The sequence below is a fragment of the Brachycentrus maculatus genome, unplaced genomic scaffold, assembly GCF_059751285.1.
Source record: "Brachycentrus maculatus isolate JH-2025_06_01 unplaced genomic scaffold, ASM5975128v1 h1tg000344l, whole genome shotgun sequence".
NCBI classification, from domain to species: Eukaryota; Metazoa; Arthropoda; class Insecta; order Trichoptera; family Brachycentridae; genus Brachycentrus; species Brachycentrus maculatus.
The window spans coordinates 607,538-620,885 of record NW_028281093.1 but is presented as its reverse complement, the minus strand read 5'-3'; the positions used below and the strand labels follow the sequence as shown (position 1 = coordinate 620,885).

The 13,348-nt window shown below is 29.4% G+C and overlaps 2 protein-coding genes across 3 annotated transcripts in view; both read right to left on the bottom strand.

Moving 5' to 3' along the window:
* Positions 1-9,286, bottom strand: part of LOC148303845 (neurobeachin-like protein 1) — a 148,304-nt gene extending 139,018 nt beyond the window's left edge. The window contains exons 1-3 of one of the 2 annotated variants that reach the window (XM_088269309.1): positions 9,009-9,286; positions 1,939-2,136; positions 109-261 (exon numbers count right to left, since the gene is read on the bottom strand). In XM_088269309.1, the coding sequence (XP_088125435.1) occupies positions 109-261; positions 1,939-2,136; positions 9,009-9,059 (402 nt within the window). In that variant the 5' untranslated portion in view covers positions 9,060-9,286. The remainder of the gene's footprint in view (positions 1-108; positions 262-1,938; positions 2,137-9,008) is intronic. The other variant, XM_088269308.1, reaches the window with a different exon arrangement.
* Positions 9,287-11,541: 2,255 nt separating this feature from the next.
* Positions 11,542-13,348, bottom strand: part of ss (aryl hydrocarbon receptor spineless) — a 212,332-nt gene continuing 210,525 nt past the window's right edge. Inside the window, exon 13 of the mRNA XM_088269315.1 lies at positions 11,542-13,076. The gene's annotated coding sequence lies outside the window, so the exon portion shown is untranslated. The remainder of the gene's footprint in view (positions 13,077-13,348) is intronic.

The window sequence follows — 13,348 nt, the reverse complement described above, 5'->3', positions numbered from 1 at the left end:
ATTTCTTAATTTGGTAGGTGTACTTTGAAAAGAAAAAGGTTGCGCAACACTGCCTTTTGCCCACTGCAGGTTGAGATACACTCGCATGCAAAGAATATTTCAACAAACCTTTTCAATGTACTTAGATGTGATCGGGGCTGAAAGACTGACATAATCACACGATGCTATGAATGGAATGTTATCAAAATTTCTGCAGATGATGAGTAGACAGCGAAGTAGTAAATTAACTTCTTCCAAATCCCGCGAGCATATGTTTGTGTTCTGTAAAATATCAATATGTAAGTATAATTAATTGAACAGGAATTCTATGTACAGTACACCCCCCTACGCTGTTGAGATAAATCCCGTGTTATGGGAGAGATGGTTATTGGGGATATGTATTTTCAAATTATATTTAAATTTAATAATGACTAATTTTAGTGATTTCCGCGGGTTAAAATATAAAAATACAATAAAAATCATTAACCTCTTATAACATTCCCTCTGATAACGCGGTACCTATCTCAACGTTATACGGGGTTTACTGTCTTTATTGTTACTATTTAACGATGCCGAAAACAATATGTTTATTATTCAAACTATTAGCATTTTAAATGCCACAAGCATGATAACACTTCCCGTGTTTCATTGCTCACAATTCCAGCCATACATTTTCACATAAATCTTTCCTGCTAATTTTACTTAGCGAGGTCAAGTGTTTTGGCTGTGAAACTTTGAAACATGCAGAGAAAAATTATGACGCACTTAGACATGATATGCAGAGACATCACTCGGGATAGTCATAATATGTATGTCAAGACATTTTTTACTTAAAAATTTACAGCATGGCAGACGCTGATATTTTAATACCTACCCAATAATTAAAAGGATAAGAGAATAATGCAAACAATGCATAAGAATTAGATAAGGATCATAAAAAAAGTAGAGGATTTCCATATAGAACTTTTCACATATCGAATCATTTCACTAGATTTAGATCATTTTCTAACATTTAAAATTCTTTTTAAAGTTTTTAAAATATTTTTTTTTCATGTTTTTTTTTTTAATTTTATTATTTTTATAAGATTTCTATATTAAAATCATCTCTAGACATTATCTTCTACAACTTAATACATTGTTTGCAGAAAACGCTTAAAGCGTCTTTTACATACTGTTGGTAGTGAGCGGGAGACGTTTATAAGCGTTCTGTTTTCTTACTTACTTTTAGAGCGCGAGAGACGCCAAAAATATTAATAATACAGATAGAAATTGGGTTTGCGGTAACTTGTGATTAGTATACGACCCTAATTAGTATACTCTTTAGAGTAGGGGTTGATGAAAAAACCGCCTGATAAAATTGTGTTAAAAACTTTTTGGATATTTTATTTATTACATATCGCTCACTCCTTTCAAGAACGTCATAAATCAAAAATTGACAATTTTCAGTTGTGCATGTTTTCAGAATGCCCAGAAAATGTTCTGTATCCCAGCAAAAGAGGCATATTTTTAACCCAATCTGTATCCCGTTCTGTATCCCAGCAAAAGAGGCATATTTACCCGCTACAGGGCAGAAAGTGTTGTTTTTGCATTTTGAAGAAAAGGTATTGTTTAATTATTATTTTAAATACACTAAATATTTTTCAAATGTAGAAAAAACCTTCAGGTTTTACGTAAAAAGGTCTGTTCCATAATAAAAAGTTCAGTAAGTGGCTTGATATTTATTTTTAAAAAATTGTATTATATTTTAAAGCTTTAAAAACGTTCTCCTGAAAAATCTAGTTTTTTGATTTATGACATTCTTGAAAGCAGTGAGCAATATGTGTTTTTTCTTTAGTTTGTATACTTTTAAAGATTTTCAAATGTAAATCATCCCTAGACATTAACTAATATGACTAAATATGCCGTAGTTTATAATTGCATTGCATTTTATTTTGCATTTGATGGTTTCTCCATACTTACATATTGCACTCTATCCTTTGATATGTAGAGGAATTTGCCGATGGCGGCCAACAGTTCGTCCGGTAATTTGGCCAGAACGGGAACACTGTCGCCCCGGATCTCTGACCACAGGGGAATGGCTTTGAAGTCCAATCCGGACTGAGTTTCCCATATATCCACAAACCCCTGCACAAATTGCCAAAAGTACTTCTCGTCATTCTGTCAAAAGAAAATTCATGGTTATTTATAATTTAATCAACTATATATTTATTAACAAATTTTCATGGTAATATATCGTACTTGTACAGGAGAAAGTGACCAACTAACATGACGTAAAATGTTCAGGAGAGCCATTTAAGTCACTTTTGCTTGGCAAGAAAGTAAACATCAATGCAGTTAGTCATTTTTACCACGTCAATATATTATACTTCCAAGTCTAAAATCGCTTTGGGATTTTTTCAGGGCAATATTAAGCTAGTAAGATATGAAATAGTCAATAATCACGTTTTTGTAAAAAATGCACTTGGTCACTTTCTCCTATATGACTACGATATGCGAATACGCACACAAATTTTTCAAATACTCTGAGGCAGATGTACTTGATTGTAAATATGAGAATTTCCACATTCGAAGTCTGATAGTAGATGTCCACCTTCGTATTGTAGAGGTTAGAATGACTAGTTACTATGCTCAAGGTCCAGGGTTTGATTCCCAGGAGGGTCAGAATATATAGTAAATATATCAGAATATATATATATATATATATATATATATATATATATATATATATATATATATATATATATATATATATATATTTATATATATAAAAATATATATATAAATAAATAAATATATATATATATATATATATATATATATATATATATATATATATATATATATATATATATACACATAATATTTTTCACTTTAATACCACCGTGAGCTGGTAATGCCAACCTGAAATGTGAGAATAATTTCTTTGCCTCCATGCTATTAACAATTAAGATACAAAAATGCAGTGTTGTATCCACTATTACTATCCTACCTGCAGACAAGCATCTAAAATAGACACTTTGCGGGTTATTCTTTGAAAAATAAAAAATTAAATTCGGTACAAATAATGGTTAGAAGAATAAGAATTTTTTTCTTTAGTACTACAGTTTCCACATTAATACTACCCTAGACTGGAAGCGCAGGATCATGATAACACTGTGTCAATAGAATGTAGTAACCTTGGCACCATTGGGTGTAGTTCAATTTCAATTTATTCAATAATTAATTTATACATTACAAACTAACATTTAAGGCGTATACATTAAAAAAAACAAATTAAAAAGTAAGCAAAAAGACTCTTGTTAAATGTGTAGAAGAATCCCGCTTCGGAAAACTCCTTCGGACAAATGGAACAGATCAATATCCAATGTGATATTGTTCAACATAGCGGTAGCTCTTCCTACAGGCATAACCATTGGCAGGTTGGTCCTGTGTATAGGAATGTGAAACAATCTATGCCGACGCTGTCTTAGGTAACTATCGGGAACATACAGACCAATGCTAATTTCAGGATTATCGATCATACCGCACAACAATCGAAAAAAATGCGTAATCAAATACACATTCCTTCTAGTCTCTAAACTATTGTAGCCAAGCATACCCTGGAGAAACTCGGTCGGGTAGAGCCAAGGATAATAGCCGTACTCTCTCATGTAGAGATACCTCAAAAACTTCTTTTGGACTTTCTCTACCATAAGAGAGTACTTAAGCTTAGTACTTAGTTAAGGTAACCAATGTGCTAACCACCACACTATGCAGGTTGAAAAAATGGTTATAGTCATTTCCAGTGGCGTGCACAGAGTTTTTAATCAAGGTAGGCAATAGAGTTGGATAGTAAGATAAGGTAGGCAATACTTAATAAGGCACTGGTCGTGTTTCTATATGGAACGCAAGTAATCCAGGATAGGCACTGCTTTTCTTCCTATACAGAATGTACATCTCTAATCACTTCATACACAGTTATTCAATGGCAGATAATAACAATTTGAATTAAAATTATTTAGTATTTAATATACAATATGACATAAATCATTAAAATAAACACCTTTCGTGTTTCCAACAATATCAAAAATTGGTTAATCACAAGAAGTCATAACAAACTTCATTTGCCCAAACAATAATGAATCATATTTTCCAAATGACTCATCAAAACCACTTACATCAAAAGTATCATAAAATTAATAACAATACAGTTAGTATGCATGAAATACACACTGTACTTCCTATACCTGTTAATTTATTAACATATTTTTTTATGATATTATTCAAAATATTATTCATATTCTCAGAAATAAAATCAGTGATTTATATTTAATGATCAATATCATTGAGCGATCATATTTAGCAATATTTTATCAAATAAAGTACAGTTATCTGATTGTAAAAAAACTGGGCAGCAAATTATTAAAGTATGATTCATGAGAGTGCCAACTACATTTGAGCTATGACTCAAAGTAAATTTCACTTAAAATACTGAATAAAATTAGGAAGAAGCCGTATAAAGATGAAAGAAAGTGGGCGCACACAATCCAAATCTTTAGCATACATAAAAACAATTGATTTACTACTTATTTATTATTTTTAAATATATTTTTGTATAGATGAAAGAAATAATCTTTTTTTTTTAATATTTTTTGCAGATACTTTCTGGCACATTTTATAAACTTTATAAAATAAAACAACTTTGGCATCGTAAGGGAAGGGTTAAACCCGCCCACTCACTTAACTATGAGTATTTCAATGTTTTAGAATTAGTACATAAACCCTGAAGATGACAAGGTTCATGTCGAAACTGGTTGGAGAAGTGTACCAATAAAAAAAAGAAGGTAAAAAAAAGTTTTTTATTTTATTAAGTAATCCTTTCTTAAACGGTAACAAGTATAGTTTTTTGTACTTTAAAATAATCTATGTCATAGACCAAATTGCAAATGGACCTCTTTTTTATACACATATCTTTCTGACATCAACTTTTAAATACCACTCGCATGGTACTAGAGTAAGGTTGCTATATTTTCCTGAGACCCTGTTAGGATTTTTTGATATCAAGGACAAAAAATCAATCAGAAAATTACGTTTTAAGTTTATCAGAAGTATTTATCATGACTAAAAACGTTTTGATTATTACTGAGGTAGTATTTTATGAAAATGGTGTAGAGATCATGGAATGTTATTATGATTATTACCATAATTAACAAATAACAGCTATCAATTACTGCCACAAACTCACACATGAAGCGAAGTGACATTTATTATACAGGATGGTACAAAATTAACCACCCTATCAGAAGATGTTATAATTTTTGTAAATGGCGTTGTACGTCAATCATATTTGACATTTCGCTCACTCCTTTCAAGAACGTCATAAATCAAAATTCTTCCTCTGCTCCTTTTTCCAATTGCATTCGCCTCATAAATTTGTTTTATCGTTCTTTCGTTCATTCGTTCTACATGTCCAAACCATCTCAACACACCTTTCTTAATTTTACCGATAATGCTTAGCTTTGCATTCCTTCCTTATTTCACTATTCGAACATCTATCATACATTACTTTGTCGCACATTCTTCTAAGAGATCGCATTTCAACTGCATTCAGTCTACTTTCATCCTTCTTTTGCCAATACCATGTTTCACTTCCATACATTAGGTTCGTTACCCACAATGAGATGCATGGATATTAATAATTTTAGTATACATTGGAACTTGATAGCAACCAGCATGAATAAAAAGAGAGGTAAGATTAAAATATTAGTCGAATTCTAATTGGATATTCTTCAAAAGGTGGGAGGGACTTCCACTTAGTTAACTCCTATTACCATTCCGAGATTATGCAGAATACAATGCAGGCATATAATAACAATAGAAAGCCTTGATTATAATAGTTACTACATGACCATATATTATTTTAATAATCATATTTACTTACATACCGTAAGTTCTCTACTCACGCCATTAAATTGTTCCAAGGGTTTATGTGTAAGACAAAAATAATGTAAGACGAAAAAAAATATTTGTAATTTCTTAAATATATGGTATGTACGATAATATGATGTAGTTTCAAAGGATATAAGTACATGTCGCTCACTCCTTTCAAGAACGTCATAAATCAAGAATCTTAATTTTTCAGGAGAACGTTTTTAAAGTTCAAAAATATAATACAATGTATTAAAAATAAATATCCAGCCACTTATTGAACATTTTACTGTACAACAGATCTTTTTAGGTAAAACCTGAATGTTGTTTCGCCATTTGAAAAATATTTAGTATATTTAAAAAAATAATTAAATCATACCTTTTCTTAAAAATGAAAAAACAACACTTTCTGCCCTGTAGCGGGTAAATATTAAGTTAAAAATATGTCGCTTTTGCTGGGATATAGTACATTTTCTGTAATACAATGTATTAAACATAAATATCAAGCCACTTATTGAACTTTTTACTGTGCAACAGAACTTTTTAGGTAAAACCTGAATGTTTTTTCTCCATTTCAAAAATATTTGGTATCCATTTAAAAAATTAAACAATACCTTTTCTTCAAAATGCAAAAACAACACTTTCTGCCTGTAGCGGGTAAATATTAGGTTTAAAATATGTCGCTTTTGCTGGGATATAGTACATTTTCTGGGCATTCCGTAAACATGCACGACTGAAAATTTACGATTTTTGATTTATGACGTTCTTGAAAGGAGTGAGCGATGTGTGAAAATAGAATACATAAATTTAATAAAACATTATCATTTTCAGAAGTTATTACTAAATCAGATACGTATATAAACATATTTTTTTACGTGTTAATACAGAGTTTTTAAGTACAAACTCCTTATTAATTATTTATATTCCTTTATTATTGGTAATTATCGTAGATTGCATTGGTACTGATTTTTTACAAGGCAAGCCTTTAGGGCGTTTGTGCACTACACGGAATTTTACCGTCGGGCACTTCAGTCAGCGTGATAAAACGATGATTGGCTTGGATTGGCTTGTGCTATTGTCCATCTTTCTTCGGATCTGTGCGTGAAAACGTTGCACATAAATTCAATCACGCTAAACTGTCACAGTCACTTTTATTTTTCAAAACCGGACTTCCGGATGGCAAAATTCGGTGTAGTGCACAAGCTGCCTTAGGCTTTGTAGGTTAATTCTTTAAAAAAAAGGTGGAAAGAATCCCGAGCATAAGACACACGTAACTAACAAGAAATCTAAATTATGACTTGGTCCTTCATCACATCCTGTAGACAGTAAAGGCGGAGAGAGGAAGGGTGCGAGTGTCATTTATCTCTTTCCCTCTTTCATTATCCCATCAACACAATAGTTTATAAGTCAAAACCACGTAAGTAGAGGACTTACTGTATATATTTTGTAAAACATTTATAAATTTCTTGTAATATTAACAAAAAAAACCATCAATTATGTATTTACGTAAAAAAATATATTACTCTTAAATTACAGTGCAAGAAAAATAAAAAGCCAAGTCTTATCAAATAATATGTGCGTATGAATATACCTTGCAATGAGAAATTTTGCAATAAAATATGTGCAGTACACACATATACATACATACAGTTGTAGCACAACATTCAAACAATTGCACCATTTACACAATGCATTAAACGTGCAAAGGTGTTAAATATAGTATAACACAATTAAACATACAGCAAACTCGATATGAAGTTTATGAGAGATTGTAATATGAAGCAAGTATCAAAATAAGCATGTAACATTATTCAAATAACTTGACACATTGATATGGGTTATTTTAACATTATCAGATAAGCAATGACATGCTCTTTCTGCAGTATATAAAACATTGGACTCTTTCGTTCCACATGTCCAAACCATCTCAACCTACCTTTCTTAATTTTATCCATAACGTTTATCTCAACACTGCCAATTTAGTTTCTACTAGGTTTTTAAGGTTGTTTTTTAAATAAAGTATTTTAATATTCTATCACGATCATATATACAGACCGAATATTAGTAAATCATGCATGCTTTGCAACTACATATCTTCATTCATATTGTCTTTTAAATTTAACAGATAAATAAAAACTGTAAAAATATTAGTATGTACAAAAACAAATGCATTGTGACGCAACAACAATTTAGACGAATTGAATAAAACTATGAGCAAAAAAAGGCATAAACACGAATCAAAATCTTTCAGTTCTAAAACCTCTGCATTTAAAATTTTAATTTTACTTGGTAAATACCACTATTCCTTCAAATCCATTGTGACACGTGTTTCAATGCAGTGCGTATCGAAACATGCGTCATAATAGATTTTAAGAAATAGTGGTATTTATCAAGTAAAACTTAAAATCAAAATGGATAGATATTACCACAAAGTAACTGCCGAATCAATGAATGGAAAACCACTGCACCCCATAGGATGCAAAAGTGTAAAAAATGTGGTGAGATTTATACCGAAAAACCCAAAAGAACAAATGGGGCTACGCATTCTGATAATAGGAGAGATGTAACCATAATTAATTTTCGTTTTTTATTTCTCTCAATACTATATAAGTTTTGTTTTAATGATTGTGGAAATTATGAACAGCTTGGAAAGTATTGTATATTTGGTTTTATGGTGGGGACTGACCGGAGCCATTTCGTCGTAATGTGTTACGTTACGATGCAAGCATTGGTATAGTCAGTACAGCGAGCTAAGCGCTTCATCCATAGTCAGATGCTCTCCACGAGCGACGTAACGACGTTACGTTACGACGAAATGCTCCGGCCAATCCCCACATTTAGACATTTTGAAATTCCATTATCGGTTAATATATTCAGATGTTAATAAATGAATCAGATTATTATGTGAGAACAAATATATTTTGTGAATTATTAAAATACCGACACATAACTAAGGAATTGCTTTCAATCATTCTCAGAACAAGGCGAAATTTGACTAGGTACACAAACAGAAAATTATACCAATTAGTCAGTGTTTTGATTTTCGTTTGAAAAAGAATACACATTTTTTGGTTGCAAATAATAATAAGTTTTTTTATATACACCTGTTTATAAGGGCTCACCTGTGTTGTGTATTGAATCCAGAGGTGATATATATTCGTTTTGGATTCCATAATAAAGGAATATCGTTAAAACAAAACTGTCACAAGCAACATAGTATTCACGTAAACTAAATTTCGCACTCTATATACATAAATAATTTAAATTTTAATAAAACTGGACGGTAAAACATCAATAAGGGCTAATAAAAACACTCGGGATGTAGACAACTTTTTGACATTTTGACAGTTCCACTTCGTTATCGACAGTATAGCTCATTCGGTATAAACGTGTAAATGTCACGGTAAACGCAGCATAAATCATTAAGTACCTACTTACAAATTTAAGATGCGTATTGGTTTCCCTTTATACTAAAATAATGGTAATTCATTATTTTTGGAATATTTCATCTGACATGAAGGGTTTCGTTTATTAATTGTTCAAAATTGTGTCATTTTAAGAGTTATATTTGCCATCAGGAGTGTTTTTGCACGTCTAACTTTGACTAGATAAGTATTGGCGTATACGTCTGTATATACTCCAATACGTAACAATAATACTTTTCAGTGTATGTGTGCTTGGTAGGTTTATATTATCGAGAAAAAGTTATTCCATCGGCTTACGCGTAATATACTTCGATTAATAAATATCTACACACTTTTATTATAGTTTTAGTTCAAGATACTTAATAAGTATATGGGTATTTTAAATTTACTGTTGAAAAAATACAATATATTCGAAAAGTTTAACTTTGCATATTCAGTTTACAATCCTTTAGTAAATCTATGATTTAATACTTGATGAATTAAAATAATATATATTTTTTAAAAAAAATACGATTTAGAAACAACACACGTTAGTGACATCTTTAGAATTATTATTAAATTTTTGTTTCAGGTGAACATGATTTAGAAAATGTTTTTACAATTTTCAACAGATGGCAGGCAGCAAGCGTATGGCGCTAAGAATTATTTTTTGAACTTTATAAATGAACAAATGAGTTTTTGCATTTTCCTATTATTAGTCTAATTTATAGGCAGGTAGGTAGGTATTTTATAATGAATTCAATACTAATTTTTCTTTCTCGGTTGGCCTTTTATTTCAAACCTCTTCACTTTCTTCGGCAACAAATTTAAATACATAAATATTATGTAAGGGTTATTTTCTCCAGTTTCTATATTGGGTGAGTCGTAAAGTAATTGGTTACGTTTTTTCAAGGATTCTATCTTTCAGATGTATCTTTGTAAAATTAACACCACTTATGTGTAGATAGGGGCTAGAAGAAATGCTGTTTAAAGTCCAATTCTAGTTTTATAAAAAGAAATCTGTATTCCTGAAAATATACAGTCTAATATAGTATACAGTAAACCCCCCTAAAACGTTGATATAAGTACCGCGTTATCGGAGGGAACGTTATAAGAGGATAAAGTTTTAAATTTAATTTTTACATTTCAACCAGCGGAAATAGCTGAAGCTTAATCAAGTGCAATTTTAAAACATCTTATCTCAACGTTATAGGGAGGTTATCTGTAATGGTTTTTTCGTGGAGTTTTGAGAACTAAAGTCTGTTGACGGTTTGAAAAAATCTGTGTCATTAATTGACGCCTGGTTGGATTTATTATCTTCTTCTCTAACTTTTCTTTGTATAATTTCTTCTTTAATCGCATTTTAATAATTTCTTATCAAAACACGTGTCACAATAGATTTTAATAAATGGTGGTATTATCCAAGTTTTTTTCCTTCCTGCTAATTCTATTTTTTTAACCATACCCTTACCCTTTTACTCCCTTCCTCACACATACACTCCCATTCTTTTTTATATATTTTTTTTATCTCTTAATGTTTTTAATAGTTATTATAACATAAATGTGGAATTGTTTAATTGGCTTTATTTTTATTAATGTAACTATTTTTGTTAATGTAATGTAATGTTTATTATTGTTAATGTAACTATTTTTTATTATATACTTTTTTAAATGTTAAGCTGTACAATTCCCGAACAAATAAAATATAATAAATAAAATAAAATAAAATTTAAAATGGATAGATAATACCGCAACGTGACTGCCCGTTCAATAATGAAATTCTCTTCACATCTCTTCTTCTCTCTAATCTCATTTTAATAATCTCTCATCGAAACACGTGGCACAATAGATTTTAATAAATGGTGATTTTTTTATCTCTCATGTTTTTAAAAGTTATTATAACATAAATGTGGTATTGTTTAATTGGCTTTAATTTTATTAATTTAACTTTTTTTGGTAATGATTTGTTTTGTTTATTATTGTTAATGTGACTTTTTTTTATTTTATACTTTTTCAAATATTAAGCTGTACAATTCCCGAACAAATAAAATAAAATAAACTTAAATTTAAAATGGCTAGATAATACCGCAATGTGACTGCCCGATCAATAATGAAATTCTCTTCACATCTCTTCTTTTCTGAGTGTTCTTTATTTTAATATTAAAATAAACGCCACGACACTAATAAGGGCACATAATGTCCATTTTACCTTTGGGAGTGATCTCAATTGGGAAAATAAAAACATACATGCTAAGGTATTATTATATTTATTTTAGATTAAATTGATGTCATTCATAGCAAAACATCGTAATGAAGCGAAGAGCATTGTTTATTCACTGACAGGAAAATTTTAAAATTCTTTAAATAAATGTTACACAATTTATGAATATGATACAAAAACATTTCATGGATAATAATTATTAAAATGACTTATTCTAAAAGACTTAATTATATATTTATATAAACAGACAAATACTTTCTTCTTTGGACTAGAACGATTCTTAATATTCATACATTATTAAAAGATGGAAGTGTTTTTTTTTACATATGTGTATAAATTAATAAAATATTTACGAACCTTAAAGTGATTCATATAAAAAACTAATATTTTGTTCAATAAACACATATCACAGAAAAAAACAAAGGAATATGAACACGAAAAAGAATTATAGGTAGGCACTTAAAAAAACCTTTATGAGGAATTGAGTTTTAATTATGAAACTCCGAATAAAAGCATAGTCAACACAAGGTAGAGTGGTTTGTATGTTTTGTGACATATAATGCTCATCTAACGGAAAAAAATATTTTTACAGCAAAACTTATTTTTATTAAAAGGATACGTAATCATCCTTAATAGCAAAGGGATAATAATAATGAAATCATCGATATTATTTCAGGTTTGACCGTTGGATTATAAAAATAAATAAATTGTGACTGAATGATTGTTTTGACAGTTTAATGCTTATACCCATATTTATATTTCTTGTAAAAAATAAATAATAAATATAATTTATGAAAATAATTATAAGTTACGATTAACTTTGTAATCGACTTTAAAGTGCTGCCAGATTCCGTAATATATTAGTATAAAAACAAATCGTATTCTTAAAATAAAATTACAATGTTTCCAAAATTTGTTTCAGATTTTATTTCAGTTTGTATCATTTTATGATTTTTAAACCATTTATATTTTTCATGTGCATATATAGGCATGAAATTACTTGCATACATACTATCGAAGAAAAAATTCCATCAATCATGCTTACTTTGTAGTAATATTTTTTACATAGATTTTTCCTGAAACATTTCGTTTTTATAAAAAATTTAAAAATATTTTATACAAAGCTCGTGATTTTCAAAAGATAATATTTAACAATATTTGTTTGTATTAAAAAATAATAATACAACAATAGTCTTATTTTTCAGTACCTATTAATTAAAGAAAATAAAACAATTCACTAAACGTAAATAAATTAATCCTTTACTGGTGTGATATCATATTATAATATTTTTTTATAACTCTGCAAATACAGCTTAAGGCATTGAAGTTCTCAATTATTTATAATGGGAATATTTAAAATATTTCTTATATTTATAAATAACTTACTTTTTACAAGGGATTCATATTTTCAAATAAGAAAATTTATTACATAAGCTTTTAGAATTACAAATATTTTAAAATTAGATATTACTTAATAAATACATTTACATTCTAAGTAGGTAATTAGTTTTGATAGGTTGTGCTGTTATGCAAACTGGAACAATGAGATTTTTAAGTCATCCAATCTGAAATCATGGAAAAATAAAATATATTATAGATCATTTCTTAATTTTGTATACTGTCATATTTTTGCGATTTTAAGATAAGCTGGCTGATTTCTGACATTTTGCATGTTATATTAAATGGATCATCATTTTGATTGTATTGGGAACAAAAAAAAGGCTGCACTCATCTCTGGATACCTAAAAAATTCTATTTGAAAAAACCCTGACATTAAGATCGGCAGCAAAATTAAAATATATAAAACTTGTGTACGACCCATCATGGCATATGGGAT